The 16,225-nt window shown below is 39.8% G+C and overlaps 1 protein-coding gene and 2 long non-coding RNA genes across 9 annotated transcripts in view; 2 read left to right on the top strand and 1 right to left on the bottom strand.

Annotated features, from left to right (window-relative positions):
* The window catches only part of LOC125739743 (polymeric immunoglobulin receptor-like), a 136,790-nt gene extending 123,329 nt beyond the window's left edge, over positions 1 to 13,461 (top strand). For 2 of the 5 annotated variants that reach the window (XM_049010195.1, XM_049010194.1), the window contains 2 exons: positions 6,156 to 6,203; positions 6,980 to 7,380. In XM_049010195.1, coding sequence (XP_048866152.1) covers positions 6,156 to 6,203; positions 6,980 to 7,150 — 219 coding nt within the window. In that variant the 3' untranslated portion in view covers positions 7,151 to 7,380. Of the gene's footprint in view, positions 1 to 6,155; positions 6,204 to 6,979; positions 7,384 to 7,451; positions 8,299 to 8,584; positions 8,749 to 11,319; positions 11,934 to 12,247 lie in introns of those variants that run through there. The other 3 variants (XM_049010193.1, XM_049010198.1, XM_049010197.1) reach the window with 3 other exon arrangements.
* On the top strand, positions 279 to 6,133 carry LOC125739752 (uncharacterized). Of its 3 annotated transcripts, none has more exons than XR_007397280.1 (2): positions 279 to 4,513; positions 5,346 to 6,133. It is a non-coding gene; the product is annotated as an uncharacterized LOC125739752 (long non-coding RNA). The 3 variants fall into 3 exon arrangements; XR_007397281.1 differs by having other exon boundaries at positions 3,901 to 3,936; XR_007397282.1 differs by lacking the exon at positions 279 to 4,513 and adding an exon at positions 4,521 to 4,813.
* LOC125739766 (uncharacterized) lies at positions 11,876 to 15,201 on the bottom strand. Its single transcript, XR_007397300.1, has 3 exons — positions 15,075 to 15,201; positions 14,169 to 14,740; positions 11,876 to 12,029 (listed from the first exon to the last, which is right to left on the bottom strand). It is a non-coding gene; the product is annotated as an uncharacterized LOC125739766 (long non-coding RNA).
* Between the last annotated feature and the right edge of the window lie 1,024 nt (positions 15,202 to 16,225).

The following is a 16,225-nucleotide window of genomic DNA, read 5'->3' on the forward strand; positions in this document are numbered from 1 at the left end:
TGTTAGGACAGTAGTGGGTGTAGGCCCTCCAAATCTGGTGCCAAACGGTCAAACGGGGGTGGCACAGCAATTTAACATGTGTCTCTAAACCTGCAAAATCAGTGAAACTGACATTTTCCTCATTCTGTTCTACTGACATATTAATAGTCAAAATCCTTTGTACTGCAAGTTCTGTGAGTCCTGCCAAATCAAGATATATGTACTGTCCAATGACAGTGATTTGCATTCCGTCATGATGTTTAAAAACTCAATAAATGCCATATTCCTACAATGTTCCATTCTGGGGACACCAAACAAAGCGGGCTGCATTTAGTCAATAGGGGGCGCTACAAATGCCTACTTCCAATATCTCCTGAACTGCTTTGCCTATCCAAAGGAAATTTGGCACATGTGTACTATGGCCAAACCTGAGGTCAGACCCGTAATATGACAGTCATAAGTCATACAATGGTGGCCATAATTAGCCAATGAAAATCAAGCATGCATTTCACAGGCCTAGCAATCACCAATCTCAACTAAATCTGGATGATCCATGTGACTACAGACCCTGACCTCACCCTGGTAAGAGCACCATAGTCTGCCAGATGAGAGCGCTACAGCAACAACTTTTGCCGTTTCTGCCTATTTCTCCAGAACTGTCAAGCGTACAGTTGACATTTATTGCCAAGCCAATTCAGTATGTCAAGCCAAATCAAACAACATGTAGAACTTAGTTCTCCATATTTGCACTTTTGCATGATTTAGGTAGGTCTGATAACAGGACTTTTCGTTAACCTCCTAGAATTTTCATCCAACCTACATGAATCTGGTATCATTCAAATCAGGAGACCGTCCTCATAAATAATTACTCAAAAAATCCTAAAGTTTCTGTATTTATTTTGCCATACAGGTGGCACGCCCATTTCAATCAGACAGCTGTATCTCAGGCCTGTCTCAGCCAATCACTACCAAACTTGAATAAATCCTGTTAGGACAGTAGTGGGTGTAGGCCCTCCAAATCTGGTGCCAAACGGTCAAACGGGGGTGGCACAGCAATTTAACATGTGTCTCTAAACCTGCAAAATCAGTGAAACTGACATTTTCCTCATTCTGTTCTACTGACATATTAATAGTCAAAATCCTTTGTACTGCAAGTTCTGTGAGTCCTGCCAAATCAAGATATATGTACTGTCCAATGACAGTGATTTGCATTCCGTCATGATGTTTAAAAACTCAATAAATGCCATATTCCTACAATGTACACCCCACCTAGGTCATTCTGGTCTCAGGTCAATTATGACACTGCCCTTATGGATGATTCATAAAAATAACTTGACCTGCCTGTACAGTATGGCCACCAGCCACAACCAACCCTGCACCATTTCCATACTCATTTCAATCAGGTGTCTTTATCTCAGGCATGCTTCAACCAATCCTCACCAAATTTGACCGACTAATGTAGCACGAGACCACAAACAGACCCTCCATGTTTGGTGCCAATCGGTCAAACAGAGGCGCTAAGGCCACTGTCTATAAATGTCTAACACCCACCATAGCAAATTCAGCTGAAATGTCCTTATTTCTCATAGAACCTTCAATGATACTTCAGGCTGTGTACACTGCAGCAATTGGAATTTTTAAATAAATTGGCCAGCAGGTGGAGTCAGTGCACCATTTATAAAATTCAATTCAATACTATCAGCCGTCCTCTTGTCTAAATGAACAGCCTAGAACAGGATACAGCATGATATTACTGCTGTTACATGCAGCAGTCCCGCAACTCAGCACTTTGTTAATAATATACAACACAGCCTATGTTTACACAAGCAGTATAAACAAAGCAACCCTGTAAGATCTAGACTTATCAGACCAGGTATGAAGGTGCCTAAATCTACCAACTAGTCAGACCATCAGACGCCTAACCATGCATTCAGTCAAGCTCAGGCACTCCACCACTGGGTTCTACATTCTGTCCTACATTTGCTGACCTTTTAGACCAACACTCAACAATCTCCATCCTCATTTCTACCTACTATTCAGACTATCTGACCCAAACAAGTCCTGTTCTGTCGGACATCTGCTGACCTATAGTTCTGTTTGACTTTCTAGTACGCTCCTCTACTGTTTGTCCTACCAAGATGACCATCTTACGCTTTGGACCCGTTCCTTACTGCCTGCAGTTATATTTTGATTTGTGTTTTTACTATCATTCTTTATATTAGGTCTTGACAATCAGTAGGTTAAGATATGCATTGTTGTCATGACCTCGAGAGGTTCTGGCATGGGGGCGAGGGATTTATTAACAAAAACCAAAAACACGGAGAACACTACAAAACAAAAAGGACCACTAAAGTAACTAAGAGAACAAAATGATCTACAAAGTGAAACTAGCTGCACAGGAACAGGCAGGGATTAAAAACATCAGAAACCACTGGCAGAAAGAACATCAGCAGCACCAAGAACAATAGCAACAGCAAGAACATCAGCAGCACCAAGAACATCACCAAGAAGATTAGCAGCAGCAAGAACATCAGCAGCAACAAAGAACATCAGCAGCAGCAAAAACATCTGCAGTAGCAAAGAACATCAGCAAGAAAATCAGCAGCAACAAGAACATCAGCAGCAGCAAGAACATCAGCAGCAACAAGAACATCCGCAGCAGCAAAGAACATCATCAGCAGCAAATAACATCAGCAAGAAGATCAGCAGTAGCAAATAACATCAGCACAGAACATCCGCAGCAACAAAGAACATCAGCAAGAACATCCGCAGCAGCAAATAACATCAGCACAGAACATGAGCAGCAGCAAAGAACATCAGCAAGAAAATCAACAGCAGCAAGAACATCCGCAGCAGCAAGAACATCTGCAGCAGCAAATAACATCAGTAAGATCAACAGCAGCAAATAACATCAGCACAGAACATGAGCAGCAGCAAAGAACATCAGCAAGAAAATCAACAGCAGCAAGAACATCAGCAGCAGCAAGAACATCCGCAGGAACAAGAACATCCGCAGCAGCAAGAACATCAGCAGCAACAACAAATATAGTGATTTTATTTTTTATCATCTTATTTTTTATCTTTATATTTTTTATCATTTTTTTTTCTCTTAGCTTATTTGAATTATTTTAATTTATTTCATATTATCATTCTTCTTATCAGGTCTTTCCTTTTTGATTAATAAAAATATGGGAGGAATCCACTGAAATATAGGGACAGCAAGTCCATGCACACAATGTTGGGGTCGGTAAGGATCCCGTGATATTGCAGCTGCAAAGTAAAATCACTAGATACTAAAACGCGGCAGCGGAGCCCCAGACATTCACCATGTCCAACTGAACTTTTCTAAGACAAAGCAGAACATTTGGTACTCAATCAGACGAAATACGCCAAAGATACAACTTCGTTTGTCTTCATTGGCTCCATATATATAGGCGCTTGCAACATGATTAGTTTAATGAAACAGCACCTACCGGCATTCGATCCCTCGATGGTCAGCATGCCAACCTCACCCGCTGATCCTAATGTCTTCTGTTTGAGTCCAATGTCCCGATCCAGTCATGGATATAGCCCACAGCACAGCTCACATACTTTTTCCATCTTCATCCGATCCGTTCAAAACTAAGAAGTCTGGTATTCAGTCAGCCCAAACGCTCCAATGATACACCGTACCTTGTCTCTCTTCACTGACTCTCTGTAGATGCTGGCACCAAGTTCAGAGTAATGGAATAGCACCTAACTATAAGTACTTCCACCCACCTACTGTACGTCCTGTCCCTCTGTGGCCAGAGGACCGCGTGACGTAGAAGTTCTAGAACTGCGTCAACACAGCTGCCCTTCATATCGCGATTAAACCCGATAGCCAATGAGAAACGGGATTACGTAAGTACAGGGTAAACTTGCAAAATATACACGTTACACCGCCCTTTCAAATAAAAACGGAAATGCGGTCCACATGTAAGTTTAATTTACCACTGCTTTGACCACGCAATTGTTAGCTAAATATAAACATGGGTCGCTTAGAGATTTACAAAAAAGCTGTACTAACCAGTAAAAGTAATTTTCGTAGCAGCAGCTAGTCGCCTTACTAATCGTTACCTCCCACTTATTTTCATCTATTTACTATTTTGCATAAAAAGAGAGATCGGAATCATTTGAAACTAAGCATCCAATCAGAATCCCCGGTCCCACTCTGTGTTCCGGTGTCTTGTATTTCCTAAGTCCCGTATTTCTTTAGATTGAAGGTAACATCCCTACTAATAGTAATTGTTCTGTTATCATTGTATTACATTGAATTAATTAGAATATATTAGCTGTGAAAGTTTATTCCTTTGCTCTTTAGACGTCTAATTCAAAACAATGCGCCTGCGAATAGGTCCTTGTTTAATGATGTCATGGGTAGGAGCTCAAATTGTTGTAGTCACGACGTAGGGACTCGAGTTGTCCGTCTTTTACAGCTTGTTAGTCTTTGAAGGGATTATTTGTATCGTAGCGCCGGCTGGGCGCATGTCCCAGCATGCCTCGCATGCAAGTTGTAAGTAGCCCTTATTTTGTCGTTATTGTTAATGTTACTGGTTACATTTCCTTAATGTTGCGCTTGTGTGTTGCATCCTCGTGTGTAACATAGATTTAATTAATCTCTCATCGTGCACGCGTCTTACAGTTCGGTGTCTGACAACCTTATGTTTCGTGTATGTAATTGATTGGATGCGCTTTGCTTGTCTGATATGGTTCTTTTCAGGGCGACTGATATAGAGCGTTTTCTCTCCGCCCGGCGAGTCTCCGTGGTTCTTTCTGCTTCTGCATTGCATCGGTACCCCCGACGCTGCATTATGTAATTTCAACTGCACGGTGTATTTTTATTAATAAGCGCCTTCTGAGTATCTGCAATATTGTTTATTTAGTACGAATGCTTTTTTGTAAAGATACTAAATATCGTGGTTAGCAAGCTAGATTTTTTACACTAATGGTGCCTTGATTGTTGCTGCCTACCATTTTATATACATTGTATGCTAATTTCTCAGTCTTGCCCTTCAACTGGTGCCAGTAAAGGAGTCAATTCAGACCTTTTCAACGTGGTTCTTGCAGAGGAGTTTAATCTGACTGTCGACTCCAGCAAGGCACTGGATGTAAATCTTTTAAAAATGTATATATCTATGCCGCTGAAATGAGCCTTGCATATTGCAAGTTGAACCGAAATCATCTGAATCGAATTTCAATTTGGTATTTGTAAAGCTGGCCTATCCAGCCATTCAAAAGGTTAAACTTCTTAATTAACTTTATGCAGTGGTGTAAAATTCAGCTTTGCACATAAATTAACTTACATTAATTAATTAAGCTACATATCACCCATTTATGTTTCCTAGCTTTTCCAGCACTGGAATGAAAATGATGCAAAACTTAATTAAAGCAGATGTTCAGTGAACAGCTGTTGCCATCCCACCAGCAGGGGGCAGGACTGCCCCTCATCATATCAAGCAATGCAGTGTGAGGCTTCCTATGCAGCTTGCGTGCTCCCTCCCTCTCCCCCTTGGCTTTGTTCAGCCATTTACTTTGTGTTTCTGTGGCTGTGTGTTTTGCTTCTTTCAGCTGGTTTTAGGATCTAAACTGGTCAAAGACCATGGTATGGCTGCTTAAGAAAGCTCACCAAAGCCTACTCTTTATGTGGAGGCTGAAGAAATTTGGCATGTTGCTGACAGTCCTAGGCAGCTTCTACAGGTGCACAGTGGAGAGCATATTAATCTGCTGCATAGCTGTGTGCTTTGGCAGCTGCGCTGGACAGGACAGACAGGCACTGCAGTGGGTGATCATGTTAGCTCAGAAAATCACAGGGTTAGGTCTCCCTTCACTGCAGGACATCTGTGACAGGAGAATCTGCAGATGGGCCAGCAGCATTGTCAGCAGTCTCACCCACCTCACCCAACTAATCGTCACTCTCATGAAACCTGTAAAGGAGTGTTAATACCACAACACCCAGACTCCAGAACAGTCTGTACCCCCAGGCCAACAGAAGGATCAAGTACTGCCACCCTCTGCCAGCTGTGCCCCCACCCCAGGCACTATGGCAATGATCACCCAGCTTGCAGCACTCTGCACCTTACATGCATTTGTTGGAGTTTGTGTTAAGCAAATAAATGCCTTTTTCTTAAACCAATCACTGTTTTGTGTTCATTCAGAAAAGACAGAAGGCAGCATACTATCCAAAGAAGCCCCACAGCCATCAGGTAGATTTATGTTCACTGTTGAACTACTTCACTTAGACTGATGGGAGTTGGTGTGATATGAGGCTAACTGAGACTGATTAAATTACCAGTATCACCCAGCACCAAGACATCCCAGTTTGCTGTTTTGAGCACTTTAAATCATGCATAAGATGTTGCTTATTGGCCATAACTGATCACAGAAACATCATATACTTTGATGTGAGTTAATGTGTAGCCAAACAGTTTTCCAGCATTTTTCATTTTTATTGCATAATTATTTTTATATTTGTTTTGAAGAATAAAATATAGTTATTCCATTACAATTTATGACCCCAGCTGGAGAATAGACTACAGGTCCCCAGTCACAAAAATACAGAATAATGTCCTAGAAACACAGAATTTTTCTAGGCTGTAATCATTAGTAGCGCTGACAGAAACAAATGGTACAAATAAAATATGCACTTAAATTTCCTTTGTTATTTTGTTATTATTTGTTATTTTTAATCCATTGAAATAAAATAGATAATTAACATAACTGGGCTTTTTTGTGCTTTCCAAACTTTTAGACTCATATTCATTGTGAATATTTCAGATCTTTTTGATATTATGTTAGAGAAATATGTACTTTTTTATTGTCATTTTGCTAGACGCTTGGAAATAACACCCTGCAGCACCTTGATCTTAATTTAGCAATAACACTTCTTAAGAACTGTCGCTTGAAAATTTCCACCCCCATACATGGCGATAAACAATGTTGAATGTTATTTGCATATCCTGTATGTGTACCTCATTAAAAGATACTGCGAGGGGAGTTCGTCTTTCGAAGTTGGCTGAGTTCGACTGAGAGGCTGACACCTCGAAGTCAGGACCGGACTTCCCTTGCAGCAAGTAAAAAGTCATTGCAGCTGTCCGTGTTGTTCTGTGTTCAGAGACAGGTTGGTTTCCAGCGTATCTTTAGAAGAAGATAACCCTAACATATTCTGTTTCAGAGTGATTATAATTTCCTATAACCTGCTTAAATGCAGGTATATTCAAGTCAAATAAATTGCGTGGGATCCGACCACTTTGAGGAACTGTGTGTGGTTTATCTGTTAAACTGACCACTGAACTTTAACATAAACAGAGGAAACACTTAATAATGCTATAATCACAAATAATGCAAATGGTTCGTCATGAACCCCTGAGTTCCATCTCTGTGAGTGAGTGGAGTCTGGCTCCGTAGCCCTTCGTGATGGTGTCTGTATTTCATGGCCTGCTCTTCCCTTGCAGGCTGCTCTTTCATTGTAGGTTTGGAGGCACTAAGGTTGTCTGTCAGGTGGCTGAGGTGAGTAGAGTTGCACCACATCTTTCAGTAGTTGCTCCAGGACCCTCCCAGGTAGGGCTCAGCCTGGCAAATGGTCAGTGTTAGGATGTACTCACAATTGGCCTTGTACCATGTCTGAGCATGATTGTCCCCCCCCCCTGCCCCACTTGTCTGCGGACACATTGCGCTAAACGTTCCAGGCCTGAGCATGATTTCATCATCACCGTGCAATGTTCAGACCCATTGCCCAAAGTGTGTAAAATCCCAGTCATGCAGTTTGGTTTACAATCATTTGTGAAATAATGGGTTGTTCTGAAGAGCTCAGTGAATTCTAGCCTGCTATTGTCACGGGATACCACCTTTGCAACAAGTCAGTTTGTGAAATTCTTTTCCTACTATATATTTCACAGTCACTTGTAAGTGGTTTTATTGCAAAGTTAAAGTGTTTAGGAACAGAAACCCAGCCAGAAAGTGGCAGGCCATGTGAAGTAACTAAGTGTGAAGTGCTAAGGTGCATATTGTGTAAAAATTGCTAATGCTTTGTCGACTCGAAACTTTATAGTTCCAAACTTTCTCTGGCATTAACTCCTGCACAAACACTGTGCACTGGGAGATTCAGGGAATGGGCTTCTATGGCTGAGCAGCTTCAAGCAAGCCTCACATCATCAAACGCAATGCCAAGAGTCGGATGGAGTGGTGTAAAGCACACCACCACTGGACTGTGGAGCAGTGGAAACGTGTTATGTGGAGTGACGAATCATGCACCTCTGTCTGGCAGTCGTATGGATGAGTCTGTATTTCCTCTTCAACAATGTATGGGTATACTTTTAGAATTACATATATACACACAATCAAAAACACAAGTGAATGAGACAAATTTAGTTGTTCACTAAGTCAGATACAACCTGTGGAAGCACAGCTAAAAGCATACCATCACCCATTATAGAGTGACCCATTGTCTTTGTAACTGAGTAATCACAACTAAGTGCAATTAACTATAATGAAAATGCACACAGAAACATTAGAGATAAATGTAATTTACTATAATGAAAAGCTTGCAAAATGCCCATTGTACTTCAGTGTTTCTCCTTTTCTCCAGTCGTCGACAGGTCCTGTGATTATTAGGTGATCTGTGATGTAGGAGATCCTGAGAATGGCTGCTGCTCCAAGGATAATTGGCAGGTGGCTTTTCCCAGGAACAGCGGGCTGGAGATGTGTGGGATCTGGAGTGAAGATAGAAACAGAGGAAGGAAACAAGCACATGTACATAACAAAATTTATCCAACACACATCCATTTCTACATCACCAGTTTCTATTGAATTAAATATGTTAACAAAACAAATTGTGAAGAAATAACATCTGAAGAGATGCTGCTTATCTCTGCACCATCTCTCTATCAGAAAGTTTATGTTTAACCGGCAATAATTTTGTAATTTTGTAAAAGTAAACCACCTAAAAATGATTATTCTTAAGACTATGTTCAACGAAAGAAAGCCAGAATTGATTGTCAGGGAGGGACAAATTTGAAGCTGGTCCAATCAGAAGCAGCATCTTTAGTTGGTGCTTATTGCATTTCCGCCTGATTGGATATTGTTGATCTAACTGCTTTCAAGCCCGTAAACCATGTATCTCTCTGTCTAAGGGAAACTACACAATTCTGTCTGTAAAGTCTGTCTGTAAATCCTTATGCCATTTTGTCATTGCTAGTCAGTATTACGGTGATGCGTAATAACACAGTGTTTGGGGTAAATATGTGTCTTTGGAACATTGAAGCATGTGAATCTATTCTAGTAGAAGTTTTGAACAGTGAAAATGAGCATAATAATGGCCTTTTAAGCAACACTAGGTTGCTGTCCATGGTGCTGAAAACCTGGATTGGCAAATCTTACATTAAATTCCTTTACCTAATTTAACTGTAACCCTCATATTGTTGCCAGTGATGCTCTTAGGAGTCTAAAGAGGTGGGTATAGAAAGGATTACAGTGGGTAATAGGTGATTTAGATGAACTTCTGACAATCAGTTCAACTTTGGACAATAACGCCTCCCAAAAGATTCTCTCTGTCTCTCTTGCTAGTTATTTTTCATTACCCTCCAATCAAAGAGGAATAAAATGCACAAGCTCATTGTAGGAGATATAAGGTGCAAACACATTAAATATTTGTTTAAACATTATAAAACAGACTTGAATACATTAAGCGCTTTGAAACTTTACGTTCAAACCAGCAGTTGCATCTCTGATTGTACAGAATTCCTTATCAGGGTAACTTTTGAAGTCATAACTAAAATGAAAATTCTCGCAGGATGTATGGTGATTTTACAGTTAACTCTCATTTTACAATCTACACACACTTGACACAAAATAGGTATATGCGAAGTATGTCTTTTTCAACAAAAGCTTTTTAAGCCTAAATCAAATGACACGACTCACTGTACACACAGCGCCAATGGTTTTTGGAAGCTGACTTCAGTCAATCATTTTTATGAGCCAAGTAGACACGTATACACTGAATTTGACATGGTATATTTTATCCTAATAATCATATTAAATATCTCTAAAGGGAATAAGGAAGGGATTAGTTTTTAAAAAGCAAAAAAAAAAGTAATTTAAATAAATGTAAATATAGAGTGAAGTGCCCAGATGCAGTAGTCCAGCGGCAGAGTGCGGAACAGGGCAGGAGCAGGACCTGGAGGGCTCCAAGGGCCTTGGAGGGTGGGAGCGAGCAGCGGGGCCGGAGCAGCGACCATGGATGGTGTGTCCCCGTCTCCCTCTCCGGGAGATCGAGACACGGCCGGGCCCCCTTCTGGGACACCCATCGATACTGGAGTGACCCATTCTCTTTGTAACTGAGTACTCAAAATTAAGTGCAATAACCCATAATGAAACTGCACACATAAATAGAAAAGACAAAGGTAATTTATTATCTTAAATAATTAAATTAAATTAATTTTTACTTTAAATTATTAAATTAAATTACCTGGGGATTTTGGTAATTCTTATTGGCAATGGGTCTCAATGAAACACCTGAAAAGTTTAAATCTAGCATGTTTCATGGCTTCACTGCATTTCCCTCCACAATGATCATCTAACTGATGAAGTTGAAGACAGAGCTAAAAATTAGTTATATCATGACTTCAAAAGTTATCCAAGGGACAAGAGATTCTGAAAAATCAGAGATGGAATTACTGGTTGGGCTGGTCATCGCCTGCTTTTTCTAAATGAAGTTTCAAAGCACTTAATTAATGTATGTAAATATGTTTTATAATATTTAAACAAAAAGCTTTTTAATGGGTTTGCATCTTATATATCCTACAGTGTGCTTGTGCATTTGATTCCTCCTTGATTCAGGTGAAACAGAAAATAACTATCAAGAGAGACAGAGAGAAACTTCTGGGAAGATTTGTTGTCCAAAGTTGAACTGAGTGCCCAAACCCTTTTGGATGTCAAATTTCATCTAGGTTCATCTAAATCACCTATTACCCACTGTAAGCCTTTCAATACCAACCTAGTAGACTTCACATAGCATCACTGCCAACAAAATTAGAGGGTTATAGTTACATTAGATAAAGGAATTTTATGTAAAATTTGCCAATTCGGGCATTCAGCACCATAGACAGCAGCCTACTGTTGCTTAAAGGGGCATTATTATGCTCACTTTCAATTTATAATTCTATTTTTAGGCTCTACAAGAATAGAGTTTACATGCTTCAGTGTTCCAAAAACACATATTTTCTCATTAATGCACATCTCTATTCACCCTCTGTCTAATCCCACCCCCAATGAGTCCCGTGTGGTTTGATTGGTCGGCTTACCCTTCATTCCCCTGTCTTGCAGTTGGCAGACAGATACTTGCAGGTAGACAGCCAATAAGGATTGTGTTATGAAGAGACCTCATCATGTTGTGAAAGTAAGAGCTGGAATTCCAATGAGGTGTTTTAGGCAGATGAGAGAAGAGTGGTTTCTGTGGTGAAAGTTACTCCCTTTGCTATGTACTTTGCGTCTTAAGAATTTACAGACTGTTTACATGCACCTGAAGCCATAAAACACACTAATAGAAAGGGAAAAGCATAATAGGTCCCATTTAGTGAGTATTATACCAGTTTCCAATACATTATTATATGTATATTTATTTTGATGTTGACTAGAAGGTATGTGATATCTTTCTCCCCTTACCCCTCATCAGATAAGTAAGAGCTGCTGTCAGCTGAGACAAGCTGGTGTGATTAATTTCAGTTCAACTCAATTCAACATTACTTCTGTCATGCATTTTCACAACATTACATTGTCTCAAATCACTTTACCTTATCCCCTGCCCAAAGCCCCCAGAGAGCAAACCAGTGGCAAGGAAAAACTCCTTAGAAGGAAGAAACCTTGGGAGGAACCAGACTCAAAGGGGAAGCCCATCCTCCAAGTGCCGGCACAGGAAGTGATATGAGCAAAATGTCAAGGTCCCAATTCACACTGTCTATATTTTAAGATTTGAGTCTCAAAGTGGGCAGGTGATGGCAGGCAGGTGCTGGTGCTGCTTCTGATGACAGGAGGAACTGTTTTCCTAATTTCATGTCTTTCATTATACTACAAGATGGTCACTGATTGGTGGGCTCTGAGGGGGAGCTCTGATCTGAAATCCACAACTATTTACATTTAATTTTGAAATATTTGTAAAATATTAATTAAATCAGAATATTTATTAAATCAAAATAATCACAATTATACAATTTTTAACAATAAGCAATGCAATAAGATTTTTTTTAACCAGCAGGTGGCAGCAAAGCACGTGTGAAGAAGAGGCCATCAGCAGTACAAAGCACCGGCTGTACAGGTTCCCAGCAGACAATCCAAACCTCCTTCATTAACTGACTCTTATGGTCTGACTAGACAGTCTGAGCAGATCTGCGTGAAAGAGGCCTCACTGCAGTTAGCATAACCATTTATTTTACAGCTCTTCTGTCTCATTCTACTCCATAAAGGTCACATCCCCCCTTCCAGCTTCCTCTGATGATGGAGATTCGTGCACAAATAAGTGGCTACAGCCGTTTATTTTTCTACTGATTAATCTATCAGTTATTTTAATGATTGGTCGAACAATCTAATCGATTAATTTTCCTGCATAAAATCACATTGAGTGTTTAAGTTTAATTTTGACAACAACAAACTGTATGTCACTGCAGGGCTATAGAGAATAACTACTCCAATAATTACATAGTGATATTGAAGAAAGACATGTCATCCACTATGTCCACTAATCATAGCAGCCTTAATGCATACATCAAAAAAAGGTGTGTATATACAAAATGATATTTTAATACGTATTATATCTCTTTACGTGATAAAGACCTAAATATATAAGCTATTTGCTTTAAATATGTGACTCATGTTAGAGAAAATGTAAGTAAACTATGGGGACAGAAAAATCACTGAATAACAGGAATGACTGACATATAGTGCCAAACAGATATGGTGCAAAGACAGAACTCATAGTACAAAGTAAACGTAGTGCACTATGTAGGGCAGGGGGTTCATTAGTTTCAGGAGAAGGAGGCTACCACCTTGAAAGTAGGTGGCTACCATTGTTTAGGGAAACTCGACATGCAAACTCTGAGACATGAGACGTAAACCAATTTCAGGGGGTGGTAGGGGTCCTTCTGAGGAAATTTTGAAATGTAGACCCATTAATAGTCCCTTTTTCAGGCATCTTAGAGGCCTCATTCCACCAAATTTTACTGACACAAACTCTGGGTTATTTTTCATCATACAGTAGTAGTACTAAGTAGTAGTAGCAGTCTGTTACTGAGGACACCAAATGTATCTCATTCTCAGATTATGTTGATTAATGATTGATGTACTGGTCAGTTGCAGTGCTCAATTATCAAGTAATGGTTTCATCAACAAGATGTCAGCTTACCAGTGTCTGAAATAAGACTTTTAACCATTAACCAATCATTTAAAAAAGTAAAGTTAACGTGACAAAGGAAATTATGTCTATGACTTTATTTATTTCACACCCTATTAGACATGTTAAAGGAACCTACAACTGTCTGAATGTAGCTTCTTAAATTCAGTAAATTCAGTGGTCTCCTAAATCAAAATAATTCCATAATCCTACCAGGTACACTCATGTCAAGACTCGGCTAGAAATATTCCACAGGCACAGTACAGGGTAAATAATGAATCTGAAAATCAAATAAGAAAGACTGAATTTACTAAGAAAGACTGAATTTTCACGCATGGTATAAAAACTGTCAGAATGGGTTAACTTGGAACACGTGTTAATGTTTGTAAACAAGCTCGGCTGATCGTGACGTCATCGCTGTATTTTATATGGCTAGTAATAGTAGACACAACTAGATCATCGAGTTCAGATGCTCCAGCGTTCTGTCGTTTTTTTTGACAGAATATTTCACTTTGTAAATAAGCTGTCGGCCTTAGCTTTCAAACAAAATCAGTGTCATGCAATATCTCCCCATATTCTTCACCAATTTTACGCCGATGTTGGCTCAAACGAACGAAGATATTGATCGTCTGCTGCTGGTCTGATCCATGTGCATCTGTACTGTGTGAATAAGTCGACAAGTCGAGTCGTATGTCAATGCAATGCATGCAGCAAACGAAGCGACGACACCGGGATGAAATAGTATAGTGTTACGCCATGCTGGTCTCACTTTATTAAGTATTAAACTCACCTTCAGTTCCTTCAGTCCTGGGCAATTTCGCGCTCGGTTGCAGCCACTGGTCAAGAAGGCTGCTTCGCTTTCTAGACGCCATTTTGTCCACTTGCCTCAATCAGCCAACCAGAAACCGCAGAATAAAAACTTGCCAAAAATAGCCAATCAAAACGAAGATAAGAATTAATGGCTGCGCCTAGACAGAACACGGAAATTTCTGAAAAATAAATCTTTTATTGTGGCACCGAGTGCTGATCGTTTGATTCTGGTAACAGAGGCAGATTTTTTTTTTCAACAACTGAAAGTAGCCGGCTATGTACTTACCCACAGGCGGCGAAATATCGCCGGGTGCCGGCTTCAAATGAACCCCCTGGTAGGGTAGATTGTAAATTTGTCTGCACTTTGCAGCTTACCTTGCGTTGACTCTTTGTAGTACGGACCCCACAACGGTGGTGGAATTATAAGGGGCTGGTCATCAGGGGGCATGGATTTTGTGGCAGTTTCTTTATTGTCCATATCAAACTCAGCATAGAAGCGCTTAAGCTGGTTGGCGTTGCTGGTGGAGGGAGCTGCATTTGTGGGTTTCTATTCTGCAATGAACATAAGAACATAAGAACTATACAAACGAGAGGAGGCCATTCAGCCCATCAAGCTCGCTTGGGGAGAACTAAACTAATAGCTCAGAGTCGTTAAAATCTTATCTAGCTCTGATTTAAAGGAACCCAAGGATTCAGCTTGCACTACATTATCAGGAAGGCTATTCCATACTCTGACTACGCGCTGTGTAAAGAAGTGCTTCCTTAAATCCAGCTTGAAATGTTCTCCCGCTAATTTCCACCTATGGCCACAAGTTCGTGTATTTAAACTAATGCTGAAGTAACTATTTGGTTGAACAGCATCCAAACCTGTTAGAATCTTATATACCTGGATCATGTCCCCCCTCAGTCTCCTTTGCTTGAGACTGAACAGATTTAGCTCAAGTAACCGTTCCTCGTATGAACAAAGAAAAAAGAATTTAAAAGAATTTAAACAAAGATGGCGGCGTCCCGGAGCCTAGTATAAACAAAGATGGCCGTGCCCTTAATTGGAATGTAAACAAAGATGGCCGCGTCTTGATGCCGAATGTAAACAAAGATGGCCACGACCTGGAGCCGAATGTAAACAAAGATGGCCGCGCCCTAAAGCCGAACGTAAACAAAGACACTGTAGTAAGTGAAGGAGTAACAAGCCCTCTTTTCCCTGGTTCTTGAATAAATTTAAATTGTAATATCCTTTTTTAAGTAGATTAAAAAAAACTGGAAAAGCGCTAGAATCATCTCACATCAGATTAATGAAAACCTATTGTTTAAAGTGTCCCTTTTTATTCATGCTCCCATATTGTGTATTTATTTTGTTTTTTTTTTCGGTAGATTGCCCCCTAGCTTATTCTTTATAGTTCTTACATCGGCCATGAGAATTTGTATTTCTGTATATTGTTCTGAATTTTATGTTGTTAATAAAGCTTTTGGGAGAAAAAAAAGAATGTAAACAAACATGGCTGTACCCTGAAGCCGTACATAAACAAAGATGGCTGCACGCATGATACTCTTTTTATTATTATTATTTATTATTAAGCATTCCAAACAACAACATGCAGATGTTCTCATTTGAACACACTTAACAAAACGAAATACAGCAAGATACAGACAGGGGTAAATGCACAGAATAGAAAAAGGAGAAAAAGTTTTAACGGTAAGCTCAAGGCTGAAAATGCATCCATGGTCTTAACAGCTTTTCTGTTTTTTGATCCATGCAGAGTTTGGAAATAAAGTCCCATTTCGATTTTAAAGTCCTGGATCCTGGGTTCCTTCTTTGTCCATATTTACATCTATGAATAAAATATTTCCCATGTAAATTAAAAAGGTTTAATATACATTTCCTATTGTATTCAATATCAGTCTTTTCATAAAAGAAAATAACATCCTTCTTTTCCAGTTAATTGTTTTACTATAAAACATATTAAACATAAGTTCAACTTCTTACCAAAAAGAAAAGACATGCATACAAGGGTGGGTTGGCTGTGTCTGAATGTGAGC

This window comes from Brienomyrus brachyistius, chromosome 4 (assembly GCF_023856365.1).
Source record: "Brienomyrus brachyistius isolate T26 chromosome 4, BBRACH_0.4, whole genome shotgun sequence".
NCBI classification, from domain to species: domain Eukaryota; kingdom Metazoa; phylum Chordata; class Actinopteri; order Osteoglossiformes; family Mormyridae; genus Brienomyrus; species Brienomyrus brachyistius.